Source organism: Leptodactylus fuscus, chromosome 5 (genome assembly GCF_031893055.1).
Source record: "Leptodactylus fuscus isolate aLepFus1 chromosome 5, aLepFus1.hap2, whole genome shotgun sequence".
Taxonomy (NCBI): domain Eukaryota; kingdom Metazoa; phylum Chordata; class Amphibia; order Anura; family Leptodactylidae; genus Leptodactylus; species Leptodactylus fuscus.
In genome coordinates, this window is record NC_134269.1 from 210,237,242 (window position 1) to 210,252,730 (window position 15,489).

The window sequence follows — 15,489 nt, forward strand, 5'->3', positions numbered from 1 at the left end:
ATGTACACAGTGACTGTACCAGCAGAATAGTGAGTGCAGCTCTGGAGTATAATACAGGATAAGTAATGTAATGTATGTACACAGTGACTGCACCAGCAGAATAGTGAGCGCAGCTCTGGAGTATAATACAGGATAAGTAATGTAATGTATGTACACAGTGACTGTACCAGCAGAATAGTGAGCGCAGCTCTGGAGTATAATACAGGATAAGTCATGTAATGTATGTACACAGTGACTGCACCAGCAGAATAGTGAGTGCAGCTCTGGAGTATAATACAGGATAAGTAATGTATGTACACAGTGACTGCACCAGCAGAATGGTGAGTGCAGCTCTGGAGTATAATACAGGATAAGTAATGTAATGTATGTACACAGTGACTGTACCAGCAGAATAGTGAGCGCAGCTCTGGAGTATAATACAGGATAAGTAATGTAATGTATGTACACAGTGACTGCACCAGCAAAGTAGTGAGTGCAGCTCTGGAGTATAATACAGGATAAGTAATGTAATGTATGTACACAGTGACTGTACCAGCAGAATAGTGAGTGCAGCTCTGGAGTATAATACAGGATAAGTAATGTAATGTATGTACACAGTGGCTGTACCAGCAGAATAGTGAGTGCAGCTCTGGAGTATAATACAGGATAAGTAATGTAATGTATGTACACAGTGACTGTACCAGCAGAATAGTGAGCGCAGCTCTGGAGTATAATACAGGATAAGTAATGTAATGTATGTACACAGTGACTGCACCAGCAGAATAGTGAGCGCAGCTCTGGAGTATAATACAGGATAAGTAATGTAATGTGTGTACACAGTGACTGCACCAGCAGAATAGTGAGCGCAGCTCTGGAGTATAATACAGGATAATGTAATGTAATGTATGTACACAGTGACTGTACCAGCAGAATAGTGAGTGCAGCTCTGGAGTATAATACAGGATAATGTAATGTAATGTATGTACACAGTGACTGTACCAGCAGAATAGTGAGCGCAGCTCTGGAGTATAATACAGGATAAGTAATGTATGTACACAGTGACTGTACCAGCAGAATAGTGAGCGCAGCTCTGGAGTATAATACAGGATAAGTAATGTAATGTATGTACACAGTGACTGTACCAGCAGAATAGTGAGCGCAGCTCTGGAGTATAATACAGGATAAGTAATGTAATGTATGTACACAGTGACTGCACCAGCAGAATAGTGAGTGCAGCTCTGGAGTATAATACAGGATAAGTAATGTAATGTATGTACACAGTGACTGTACCAGCAGAATAGTGAGCGCAGCTCTGGAGTATAATACAGGATAAGTAATGTAATGTATGTACACAGTGACTGCACCAGCAGAATAGTGAGTGCAGCTCTGGAGTATAATACAGGATAAGTAATGTAATGTATGTACACAGTGACTGTACCAGCAGAATAGTGAGCGCAGCTCTGGAGTATAATACAGGATAAGTAATGTAATGTATGTACACAGTGACTGTACCAGCAGAATAGTGAGCGCAGCTCTGGAGTATAATACAGTAATGTAATGTATGTACACAGTGACTGCACCAGCAGAATAGTGAGCACAGCTCTGGAGTATAATACAGGATAAGTAATGTAATGTATGTACACAGTGACTGCACTAGCAGAATAGTGAGCGCAGCTCTGGAGTATAATACAGGATAAGTAATGTATGCACACAGTGACTGTACCAGCAGAATATTGAGCGCAGCTCTGGAGTATAATACAGGAGAAGTAATGTAATGTATATACACAGTGACTGCACCAGCAGAATAGTGAGTGCAGCTCTGGAGTATAATACAGGATAAGTAATGTAATGTATGTACACAGTGACTGTACCAGCAGAATAGTGAGCGCAGCTCTGGAGTATAATACAGGATAAGTAATGTAATGTATGTACACAGTGACTGCACCAGCAGAATAGTGAGCGCAGCTCTGGAGTATAATACAGGATAAGTAATGTAATGTGTGTACACAGTGACTGCACCAGCAGAATAGTGAGCGCAGCTCTGGAGTATAATACAGGATAATGTAATGTATGTACACAGTGACTGTACCAGCAGAATAGTGAACGCAGCTTTGGAGTATAATACAGGATAAGTAATGTAATGTATGTACACAGTGACTGCACCAGCAGAATAGTGAGCGCAGCTCTGGAGTATAATACAGGATAATGTAATGTAATGTATGTACACAGTGACTGTACCAGCAGAATAGTGAGCGCAGCTCTGGAGTATAATACAGGATAAGTAATGTATGTACACAGTGACTGTACCAGCAGAATAGTGAGCGCAGCTCTGGAGTATAATACAGGATAAGTAATGTAATGTATGTACACAGTGACTGCACCAGCAGAATAGTGAGTGCAGCTCTGGAGTATAATACAGGATAAGTAATGTAATGTATGTACACAGTGACTGTACCAGCAGAATAGTGAGCGCAGCTCTGGAGTATAATACAGGATAAATAATGTAATGTATGTACACAGTGACTGCACCAGCAGAATAGTGAGTGCAGCTCTGGAGTATAATACAGGATAAGTAATGTAATGTATGTACACAGTGACTGCACCAGCAGAATAGTGAGTGCAGCTCTGGAGTATAATACAGGATAAGTAATGTAATGTATGTACACAGTGACTGCACCAGCAGAATAGTGAGCGCTGCTCTGGAGTATAATACAGGATAAGTAATGTAATGTATGTACACAGTGACTGTACCAGCAGAATAGTGAGCGCAGCTCTGGAGTATAATACAGGATAAGTCATGTAATGTATGTACACAGTGACTGCACCAGCAGAATAGTGAGTGCAGCTCTGGAGTATAATACAGGATAAGTAATGTATGTACACAGTGACTGCACCAGCAGAATAGTGAGTGCAGCTCTGGAGTATAATACAGGATAAGTAATGTAATGTATGTACACAGTGACTGCACCAGCAGAATAGTGAGCGCAGCTCTGGAGTATAATACAGGATAAGTCATGTAATGTATGTACACAGTGACTGCACCAGCAGAATAATGAGCGCAGCTCTGGAGTATAATACAGGATAAGTCATGTAATGTATGTACACAGTGACTGCACCAGCAGAATAGTGAGCGCAGCTCTGGAGTATAATACAGGATAAGTAATGTAATGTATGTACACAGTGACTGCACCAGCAGAATAGTGAGCGCAGCTCTGGAGTATAATACAGGATAAGTAATGTAATATATGTACACAGTGACTGCACCAGCAGAATAGTGAGCGCAGCTCTGGAGTATAATACAGGATAAGTAATGTAATGTATGTACACAGTGACTGTACCAGCAGAATAGTGAGCGCAGCTCTGGAGTATAATACAGGATAAGTAATGTAATATATGTACACAGTGACTGCACCAGCAGAATAGTGAGTGCAGCTCTGGAGTATAATACAGGATAAGTAATGTAATGTATGTACACAGTGACTGCACCAGCAGAATAGTAAGCGCAGCTCTGGAGTATAATACAGGATAAGTAATGTAATGTATGTACACAGTGACTGCACCAGCAGAATAGTGAGCGCAGCTCTGGAGTATAATACAGGATCAGCATATTTTAGCTATAAAACGTTTCCTCCATTGCAGCAGATTCTCTGTTCTTTGTCGTCAGTTCTCTGTATCTAAGTATTTCAAGAATGTCACGCTGTGTGTGTGAATAGATCTCAGTGGGTGAAGCCCGAGACCTGATGCAGTTCCCTGACAAAATAGTCGTGACTTCTACACATTGGTATCTGAAACACTGAAAATCAAGGTCGCACTTTTGCTTAGACATCTTATCTTAGGACTTTGCCTTCTGCTGTCCCTCTTTCATTCCTCCTGGTAGGATAAATAGATGACTAGGTATTACCATTCCCGTTATCCATTGGTCAGTAGCCATTGAGTTATTGTACAGCGTTATATTTCTCATAGAACATGACTGTTTGCAACATGATTGGAATTTTAGGGATTTGGTTCTGCATTTGTTGCCATACAGAAGCCTGGGAAAGCTGAGTGTCTGCTTTGCCATGGCGGTCACACGTCCAAATTTAGCTGAATAGCGCAGAGGTTGGATATTGTATGCTGACCCGTCTGAAGACGACTCGGGGGTTTATCTTTCCTGGCTGGGATAATTCCATTATATTCTATAATATTCTTTTCCTATTGACTTTCCTTCCCTGACAAGCAGACGTCCTGCCCACTGTACGCATTAGCATAGAAATTGCGTTCTCTTCGTCCCCGTCCCACGCTGCGCTTATTTGGCCTAATCTCAGGAAACAAGGAAGACGCGGTAATAATAGAGAAAATCTGAGCCCCTGCGCCTGTTCTCGTCACTCACCCCCACGGGCACATTGATCTCGTTCATCCTCCTGCCTGGCAGGGAATCTAAGCTGGAATTGTCAGGAGTCATCAGCCATAAGCCGTCATAAAGACGCTGCAGAATCCTGGCCTGCGGCGGTGGGCACTGATAGGAATACGTAGCCTGCCTTCCTACTGATAGGCCTCGTACGCGGCTCCGGATCAGGGTTTCCTTGTATTATTTGCATAAGCTTTGGGTCGGGGCAAGGCCATCTAATTAAAGGTTTGTTCATATCGGACCTATTCTGGTGTAAGGATGACACGCGATCCAACACGTGACATGATAGAGCCTGAACATATCCTTAAAGGGAGTCTGTCAGCAGAGGCCAGTGAACCCACAGATAGATAGGTTAGGGTCCCCTCAATCCTATGGTGTTCTCCACTTGTGAATCGCTGCCTCCATTGTCGCGAGATTACTGTGTTTTCCCAGAATTCAGTTGAGCCCTTTAGACAACAAGGAGGCCGCCATTGCTGTAGTTGCTTTGAAGAGCTCATTTGCATATTGATAAAAACCCCAATATCGTGGAATCGGAGGCAGAGATTCACAAGGAGAAAACACCACTAGGTTAGGGTCACCTGACTCAATCTATATGCGGGGCTGGTGACACTCTTTAAAGGGAGTCTGTCAGCAGTTTTAACTTATCGAAACTGCCAACTCTTATATATAGCATGCTATATCTGTGTGTCTTCATGGTCTCGACTACATATGCCTAGGAGGGTGGCCCTTTTATGTGCACAAAGGTGACCCTTTCACTTACACAGTAAGCGGCCATTTTCTTGTGGCCTGTGGGCATGCGCAGTCGGCTATGACCACAGCGCTGGAAGAAGATGATGCGTGAAGAGCCCGCTCCTGAAGAAGATGGAGGCGTCGCTGGAGAGTTCTCTCGTAGCATTGGGGACGCCCCCAGTGCTGTTTGAGCGCTGGGGCCCGCAACCAGTGCTGCGAGAGAACTCATTTACATACCGACGAAAACCAGGATTTCTACCGAAATGGCGGCGTGGAGAAGACTTCTAAACGTAGGAGAAGAATAGCCTTCCTGCGTGTTAGTCACAAAAAAATAGTTTTTTAATGATAGGATCCCTTTAATAGTCGTTGCTTCTGGCACTGTTGGAATTTTTTCTCAGTCCCCCACCATTCCTGAGCGATCACTGCAGTTATTATCCATACATGATTTCTTAATCTGGTGGGTGGTCCTAGACTGGTGTAGATATACAGGGACCTCCCACCTGACAGTAGAGAGCCTAATTAGCATATTGAGTGCTGAAATTAACAGCCCTGATTGCTCAGGAACGGTGGGGACTAGAGAAAACACTCCAACTGTGTCAGAGACAATGGAGCGCACCTATTAAAAGGATACGGAAAATTGTATTTACTGTAAGTGTTAAAAGGCCCCCTTTAAGGTTAAAGGTGGCCCCACCTTGTCCCAGTCAAGTGAATAGGGTGAGGCCAAACAGGATGTAGTGTGACCCTTTTATTGTGGGGGGTCCTATGATTAGACAAATCGGCCATCAATGTTACCATCCCGGAGGACCCCTTTAAGGGGGTTTATGCAAAATTGACACTTAAAGCTCAGCTGATATGTGAATATTAAAGACTAATCCGTCTCAATCAGCGGATCCCAAAATCTGAATAATTTAGCGGTAGAACAAACTTGTTAGCTTTCCTAAAGACCTGACCTACTTTGTAGAGTCAGAGATGTTAAATATTCAGTTAAAGCTGCGGGGGCCTGGCGCCTCCATCTGGTAGGAACTGGTTGGTAATAGAGTAGTTTCGGTGGATGAAACCGCTGGTACCTGCAGCTGAGGATTTGCATCTTTCACTTCTTCATTTCTCGCTTTTTGTTTCTGATCGTGATCACGTTCTGTGTAAACAAAGCAAACCAAACACAGCGCCATGAATTGAATAGTGGATGTGCTTGGTATTGCAGCCAAGGGTAATTCACTTGAATGGGACTGAGGTGGGGTCAGGCCAGGCGACTATTGAAAGTGACGTCACGTTCAGGATGGATGACTACGGATTCAGACTTCACTGGCAACTTTCTGAATCTTGATTAAAAGAAAATTCCCATTTCACAGGCAGGAACCGGGGCAGCCCTGACCATTCTACAGTGACAGGACCCCATCAAACAACCCCTCATAGCTCAGCTTCCTGGACCCTTGTGAACGTAACCATAAAGGGGATGAGATATCGAGACTAGGCACAATCTTACCTGAATTTTCAGGGTTACAGTGGAGTTCTCCTTTAAGTGTACGTTTTCCCTTTAAGGCTCCGATCACCGTTACCTATAGGACGTGATTAATGGCTTATTACGTGTAACACAACCATCCCCGTTCTTGCGGCAGATAATGTTCGCCTCGAGTTACGCGCAGGAAGCCTTTTGTCTGTTCTTGTAATTCGCCGTATAATTTCCCCGTTGGAGCCGTCACCTGCGCAGCGCCCGCGTTATACCAACAAACCAGCTGTAAGTCATTTGTGTCGGGCGGGGGCCATTGTTTCCCTCACCGCGGGAACCTAACAATGACTGTATAACACGTGAAAGCGGGCGACTAATGTTATACAGCACCTACGTGAGGAAGAATAGAAGTAGAAGCTTCACCTGTACCTGGGAAAGCTGGGTGGCAACAAAAAATGTCACTTCAGCCACTAAACAGGTCCTTTGCGGATTTAGGAAGATTTTCCGATCAGAAAAATAACCCAACTTTCCCAAATTACTGGCTAAATGGATATGGCCAATTTAGTCATGGTTGAGTTATGGAAAGCTGGGTGATGTGCAATATTCTGATGTTATTGGGTGTCATTCAGCTTTCCTAGATTACTGAATGGAAAAGTCCTATTTGTGCGGCCATATTGGACAGATTTTTCCAGTCAGAAAAGCGATAGCACGGTGGTTGCCACCCAACTTTCCCTGACCGCTAGCGAAATTGATATGGCCAATTTAGTCATGGAAAGCTGGGTGATGTGCAATATTCTGATGATGATGGCTGTCACCCAGCCTTCCTAGGTTCCTGAATGGAAACTTTTATTTAGATATGTATCCCTAGCTGTTTTCTAGGTATGTAACTGAAGGTTTTCCAGTCAGGAACCTAGAAAAGCTGGTAAATCCTCTCTAGGAGCGAGAAGCTTTTGCGCATTATATAGGCTGGCTAGCCTAGGAGTGTGGGAAAGCTGGGTGACTAATTTTGCTGCTGTTTCAGGCTCCTTAGAGGTTTCTATTCAGCTTTTCTAGACTCCTGAATGGAAAATGTGTATGGTTAAGCATAGTTATATTCCATTCATATAATTATTCCATTCAGGAGTCTGGAAAAGCTGTGTTACTACCACTATTGCCAGGTATTTTGGCAAATCTGCCTATTTATGCACCAATGGGGAATAGCATTGGCTGTTTCACAGCGCCGGCGGCCATATTGGTCTGAGTTTCCTCTTAAGGAAGCGATTAACACATTGGTCACCCAACTTTCCCAAACTCCTAGTGAAATCTGCCTAGCAGCAATGTAGCAGATCTAGTTGTAGTCATGGAAAGCTGGGTGGTGAGCATTATTGTGATATTAATACCCCTGCAATGGTTGTCATCCAGCTTCCTTAGGTTCCTGACTGGAAAACTTCTGTTTCTTTACATCTATAGTCAAGGCTGGTTTATAGCTATGGAACTAAACCTTTTCCAGTCAGGAACCTGGGAAAGCGGGTAAATCTCTAGGAGCGTGACGTGCTTGCAGGCTATATAGACTGATTTGACTGGATGTCTGGGAAAGCTGGGTGACTAATATTTTAATTTTTATTCAGCTTTTCTTGACTCCTGAATGGAAAATGTGCGTCTATGTGTAGAAATACTGCTTTCTAATGAAGCATAGTTATATGTTCCTATTCAGGAGTTTGGGAAAGTTGGGTTAATCCCACTGTTTCCAGGTATCCCGCCCATTTGTCTACCAATAGGGGATAACTGTAGAGGTATCGCTCGATTTTTGGAAAGCTGAGTGGTATCTGTAATGGCGGCCATATTGGTATTGTATATCCTGCACGCTGCGAATTTCACCAGGATCTTATAAAGGTTTTATGGCCCCCGAACAGCGACCGACGTCTGAAAATAGCCTCCGACTGGTTTTATTTTACTTTCGCAATGAATTATTCAACGCGTGTGTTCTGCCGCCGGCAGCCGGGATACTTCGCCTAAATCCCCCACCACCACCATAAAATCCGGCCAGTGAATTTTTATTACCCTCCCACAGGAGACATTGACCCTTTCCTCGCGCATCGACTTCTCGCACCGCCCTATAATCATTTCTAATCGTCTCCGTTGGAGCCGTATGCAAATGTCGTATCAATTATTCGCCGCTACTTGGCGCACGGCTATTTACAGACGCTGACACGGTTGGTGAGAGCTTCTAAAATTACACCGCAGATAAGATTCCTCCGAAGCAAGGTCACCATTCGCTATGTTCGTTGCATTGTCAAGATTGTGCCGCATTTTTTTCGTCTCGCATTCCGATAATGTTCGCGCTGGGCTGGCATGTGGCGATCTGCGATATGTGAGGAATTTTCTACGGGTCAGACGCAGTTAGGTCCTGGTAATGAGGATGGTTCATGAATAGAATGCCAAAGTTTACAGTAAGGACTGACGCCTGGGCAGAGCTATAGCAGATGAGTATCGACGGGGTTTAAGAATAGAAATCTGCCCACCATTTTAGGGTTGTGAAAAGTTTGGTGCCTTTTAATGGCGACTGTATCGGTTGTCGCCTCACTATCGGCTGACCACTGAGACCCCCCCCACGTATAGCCGCATTTACGGTATAAGTTCTTGAGGCTGCGTTCACATCTGCACCGGAGACTCCTTCGCAGTTACGAAAAGATTCTCTTGACTTTTTGTTCTGAACCTTCAGTTTCAAATCAATGGACCTCCGAGGGTCCCCGTTACAGTCTATGGGGTTCCGTATGTGTCTGCCAGTTCAGGGTCCACCTGTCCATTTTCCGGACCAGAACAACAGACAGAACATCACTTGTGTAAACCTAGTATTGGGATATGTCCACACAGCGGAATTTGGAGAAGAATTTGAGAAGGTGCTCCTCCTAAAACAGCAGCAGAAAACTGGCCGCCCTTTTTTTTTGGGTACGGGTGTATATACGTGACTGCAGAGCTAACCATGCGAGAGGACACGTCACGGTTTCCAAAGTGATTGTGTCCTTAAAACTGCATCGAAATCAAGTAGGATCCTTGTGGTTTTGCCGTCCATCCCTGACTCCCAATACGAGGCAGATTAGGGGCAGTTTTTCGCAGAGGATTTTGAGGTGGCCTCAAATTCTACCATGTGAGTGTACCCTAAAAAGCGCTTCCCTCTGAATAACAATGACCCTATATTCCCAGGATAGGGGATGAGTATCTAATGACAGGGGGGGTTGACTTAAAGGGATTCTACCATTAAACTACCTTTTTTTTCTAATGAACACGTCGGAATAGCCTTAAGAAAGGCTATTCGTCTCCTACCTTTAGACGTGGTCTCCATCGCGCCGTTCCGTAGAAATACCGGTTTTAATCGGTATACAAATGAGCTCTCCGCAGCAATGAGGGCGGGCCCCAGCGCTGAAAGGCCGATGAGCGCGTCCCCATTGCTGCCCAGAGCTCTTTCCTGCGCCGCCTCCTTATTCTGCAGCAACTCCGCCTCTTCTGGCTTCTCTTGCTCTTGTAGTTCTATATAGGAGCATAGAGAGGCCCCCCCAAAAATGGCCGGCGGCTGGCTCCTGTATTGAACTGCAAGAGTGGCTACCCAATAATGGCCGCCAGCCATTTTTGGGTAGCCGCTCTTGCAGTTCAATACAGGAGCCGGCCGGCGGCCATTTTGGGGTGGCCTCTTTATGCTCCTGTATAGAACTACAAGAGCAAGAGAAGCCAGAAGAGGCGGAATTGCTGTAGAGGAAGGAGGCGGCGCAGGAAAGAGCTCTGGGCAGCAATGGGGACGCGCTCATCGGCCTTTCAGCGCTTTGGCCCGCCCTCATTGCTACGGAGAGCTCATTTGCATACCGGTTAAAACCGCTATTTCTACCGAACGGCGCGGTGGAGACCACGTCTAAAGGTAGGAGACGAATAGCCTTTAAGGCTATTCCGACGTGTTCATTAGAAAAAAAAGGTAGTTTAATGGTAGAATCCCTTTAAGGGTTCTCTAATAATTACAAGAATCGGGGTCCCCAAATCCTGTATGTAAATTGCGCGACGATGTTGATGTATGGCCGTCACTTTTATGGGACTAATGGAAGGCTGTATTTGGGGGAGTTATTGTCAGTCCTATAGAAGTGTCCCTGCGCCGGTGTCATTCATTGGGGATTCGCCTGTGAATGGGGAAATTAAATCTCATCGTAGTCGGTTACGGTGCGGTGAGTGACCGCGCCATACACCGCATTATTTCCCATCTTATTGCTTGGCCTTGCCGGCCCCATGTATACCATGTTTGTATTTTCATGTCTTGTCTCTCCATGTTACTAACCTTGCTGTTTTGCCTTCCATTCAGAACGTTCATTACTTTATTATTCACACGTCCATTTTTTGTTCACTTAGTCTTATACCAGTGGCTAGAAGCAGACCGACATGGCAGAAGCCAAGACGGTGAGAATAAAGGCGCAGGTAACCTAGGACCCCCACCATAAGTCCTCTCTGCACTTCACCCACTTTCAATCCCTCTCCGAATCACCATGATTGCTCACTTTTGATCTGTCGCTTGCTTCACCCCCTCCCTCCTTCTCCTTCACCCCCCCGAGGCCTTTTTTTTACCACATTGTGACTCTGTCTCGTAAAGGCGTAATTGCCGCTGTTGTAGAAATGAGCTAAAGCATCTTGTAAACATTACGAACCTTTGTCTCATGGCGCAGTACACACTGGCATTGGCGAGGATTTCTTGTTATTGGCGGTCCGGTTTTATAAGCAAACGGCGCAGCCATTGACAACTTCCAAAAACAGCGCCACACCTGTCCACAGGTTGAATGAGACTTTAATCCAGTCTTATTCACTTCTATGATCCCAAACTGCAATACCAGGTATAACCAGATGAACTGGTGTGGCGCTGTTTTTTTGCTGGACCCTCACTAGGAGTATTTTTGTGGGCAGGTTTTGCTGAGACTTGTAGTTCTTCCTTGTAGACATCTATGCCGATCTGCACATCTCCTCCTAATATGTGTCAAGATGTTTTGCTCAGTTGTTCTCTGTGGATTTTAATTAAAGTTGCAGTAATCTTCCTCTTCCTCCTCCTCTTCCTGTCGTCTGGTGTTTGGTAGTCACTGAGTTGGGCCCGTTCCGGCCTCCGATCTTATGCTAGCCACACACGAAATGATATTTACCATGATGAAATTAAAAAAAAAATCTTAAATCTCAATCCTTGCAGATGGGGCTACAGCAAAGTGGGCGGAGCTTGGTAGTCACAACTCCACCCATTTTTACTTCTGAAGTCATCTCTGCCCTCCCTGTTGACATTCAGACAGTCCATTTCTGTGTGGCTACCATTACCTGTAATCTGATGGTGGTGGTGGTGGTGGTTGGTGATGGTGATGATTATTAGTGGTAGTTGTTAATTATATGCAAATGAGCGACTCGTTTCACTGTGTCGGTCACTGGGAGTTCGGCTCGGTGACTAAAGACCGGTGTCCATCTTGGGTCTTGGCCTGTATCGGACCAGGTGTTTAGTCAGATCCAACCTGATACAAGGATCTTGAAGCCAAAAAGGTATCCAAGCTGGTCAATTGAGGAAATGGAAACCATCAGTAAGCATGTCCGAAAATCCGTGGCCGATTCACCTCTGCAGTTTACAGTACAATACATGTGAATAGTGTCTAGAAAAACGGTACCCGCACCGATATGGACATGCCAGGCTCCTCCTATCCGTAGCGGGCTCATGTTCCGGAAAAAGTGACGAATTGGGCCATGAAACTTTTTTTGTTTTTTTCACTATTAACGGCCACTTACTATTTTATGTGACTATTACGCGGTAAGTATTTGTTATCAGTGATTTCTATTCTCCGCTGCAGAGTTAGAAGTCACGGCCATGGATGTCGACTAAAATATGCAAATTAATTCTACTAAAGTCGCTCACACTTTCACAGGTCGGATTTACATAACAAGTTAGTTAACGCTTGGCTCTAATTTTTCCACTAATTTAGACTTATTTTTAGTTGTTTTTTTTTGTTTTGTTTTTTTCCTCCAATCAGATATAAAGTTTTCAAAATTCTGCTGGTTACCCATGGCAACAGTCTACGGTTCCGATTCTTTACTGTGTCAGACACATTAGAGGAAAGTGAACTGATCCCGCATGTGTATGGGGGTGTACTGACCCACCCTGGACCAAGGGGGCAAATCTCAAGGGAGATAAACACCCCCCCCCCCCCCCCTCCAGAGGGTCTTGACCAACCTACTTCCCTCTAACCATGGAGTACGCATAGATACTTGGCCGAACCAAGCGAATATGTTTATGGGGGGAATTGGGAGGAATAGCTGTTGGATGAAGGAGTGCTCCCCCAACAACTATGGATGCTTATGAGCAGCTTAAAGGGATTGTCCAGGATTAGATCATCTCGTCTGTTTTCTTCCAGACACAGCACCACACCTGTCCACAGGTTGTATGTGGTATTGCAGCTCAGCTTTGCAGTTCAATTCCATGTAATACCAGGCATAACCTATGGACAGGTGTGGTGCTGTTTCATGAAGGCTGCCATGTTTTTTGTTTTTTTAACCCTGGACAATCCCTTTAAAGGTTGTTTTGTACTTACAGAGACAACTGGAGCTGTGAGTCACATGACCTCCCACAATGCACTGCTCCCTGATAACTCAAAGGAAACCTCACGTTACTCTGCTGTTACGGTATAAATATTGGTTTTAGAGCGGAGTCCTCCATTAATTCTGTAGCCAGGATACGTAATTACGTCCGCCACCGCCATTAATGCGCTCTCGCTCCAGCTCTGCTGTCTGACGGGAGATTTATTGGGGCACTTATGTGTTATTGACCATGTTACTGTTCATGTAATGTATAAAGTCACTGCCGGGGCCGCGCGCCTCATGAATTAATAAACAAGCGTTTAATATCAATACGATTAGTGCGCCGAGAATGGACGGACTGCGAGGAGACGGGGGGGGATTATGGACACGTTGGATTTATTTATTTTTTAATAAATAAAATTCCCATATAATTATTATTTATTTATTTTTTTTTTTGTTATACAAATTTTAAAAATTTAAAAAATTTGTGGTAAAAATGCAAAAAAAAATTTGTATTGTTACCACGTTTTTTTTTTTCGTATGTAAAAATACTTTAAATTAATTAATATTAAATATATATATATATATATATATATATATATATATATGTATATATTGTATAGATCCCCTATCCAAGCACAGGGCAGAAGCTCCTGTATACTGATCAGTTATCAAATCTGTTGTTTGTCCTCTGATGTCAGCCCTGGCACTCTGCCTAGCAGTCGGCTACGTAGCGGCACCGCGTGTACAGACAGGCAGATGTGAGGTCTGATGAATGAGAACAAATGGGATTTCATGGCTCAGTATTAAAGGGGAATTCCATCTTATCTGTCACTTCTTAGGATAAAATTTGGATGGAGCTCCCCTTTAAGCACATTTATTTCAGTCCCATAATTCACAGGGTCTGCGTTGTTGCAGATTCTGGTTGGGGTGACCTATAGTGTATAACGTATTCCGCCAGGTTCTGTACTTTATAGGATTGTCTTCTGATTTAGGTGAGAACTTTGACCAGAGCCCTGTAAGGAGAACCTTCAAGTCAAAAGTCCTCGCCCATTACCCTCAGAATGTGGAGTGGAATCCTTTTGATCAAGATGCCGTCAACATGGTAAGATGTGAACAATGCCCTATATATCACAGAGCTCAGCTTCTCTCCTCTATCATATAATCCTATATATCACAGAGCTCAGCTTCTCTCCTCTATCATATAATCCTATATATCACAGAGCTCAGCTTCTCTCCTCTATCATATAACCCTATATATCACAGAGCTCAGCTTCTCTCTTCTATCATATAACCCTATATATCACAGAGCTCAGCTTCTCTCCTCTATCCTATAACCTATATATCACAGAGCTCAGCTTCTCTCCTCTATCATATAACCCTATATATCACAGAGCTCAGCTTCTCTCCTCTATCCTATAACTTATATATCACACAGCTCAGCTCCTCTCCCTCTATCATATAACCCTATATATCACAGAGCTCAGCTTCTCTCTTCTATCATATAACCCTATATATCACAGAGCTCAGCTCCTCTCCCTCTATCATATAACCCTATATATCACAGAGCTCAGCTTCTCTCCTCTATCATATAACCCTATATATCACAGAGCTCAGCTTCTCTCCTCTATCCTATAACTTATATATCACACAGCTCAGCTCCTCTCCCTCTATCATATAACCCTATATATCACAGAGCTCAGCTTCTCTCCTCTATCATATAATCCTATATATCACAGAGCTCAGCTTCTCTCCTCTATCCTATAACCTATATATCACATAGCTCAGCTTCTCGCCTCCCCCCCCCCCCCCCTGCCGTGACAACATGCGGCAGCTCTGATCTCCGTAATGTATGCGGCTTTTGATGAGTTGTTTTACCTCGGATAATTATGTTTTAGGAAATCAAATCTAAACTAGAACGAGATCACTGACATTCTGCATAGAGGCAGAAAATTTGGTTTTCTTGCAAATTTACACTGCAGATAAACCCTGAGACATTCCCATAACTAGTCGATAATACTAAGTGATGGGGGATGGGGCAGACACTGCATCGATGACTCCTTCCTATTAACACCCTAGTGAGATGTATTAAAGGGCTTCTTCCATTAAAATCCAATTATTTTGTAGATCACACATAGGAATAGCCTTAAGAAAGGTTATTCTTCTTCTACCTTTATATGTCTTCTCTGCGCCACCATTCGGTAGAAATCCCGGTTTTCATGTGTATGCAATTAAGTTCTCTCGCAGCACTGGAGGCGGGCCCCAGAGCTCAAACAGCACTGGGGGAGTCCATAATGCTGCGAGAGAACTCTCCAACACCGCCTCCATCTTCTTTAGGAACAGCCTCTCTACGCGTCTTCTCCTGGAGCTGGGGTCAAATTTCTAGGCCTCGGAC

At 44.1% G+C, this 15,489-nt stretch overlaps 1 protein-coding gene across 6 annotated transcripts in view; it reads left to right on the plus strand.

Moving 5' to 3' along the window:
- DENND5B (DENN domain containing 5B) overlaps window positions 1-15,489 on the plus strand; it is a 67,925-nt gene that overhangs the window by 24,833 nt on the left and 27,603 nt on the right. For 2 of the 6 annotated variants that reach the window (XM_075275196.1, XM_075275199.1), the window contains exons 2-3: window positions 10,911-10,976; window positions 14,090-14,199. In XM_075275196.1, the coding sequence (XP_075131297.1) occupies window positions 10,911-10,976; window positions 14,090-14,199 (176 nt within the window). The remainder of the gene's footprint in view (window positions 1-10,910; window positions 10,977-14,089; window positions 14,200-15,489) is intronic. The other 4 variants (XM_075275197.1, XM_075275200.1, XM_075275198.1 and 1 more) reach the window with 2 other exon arrangements.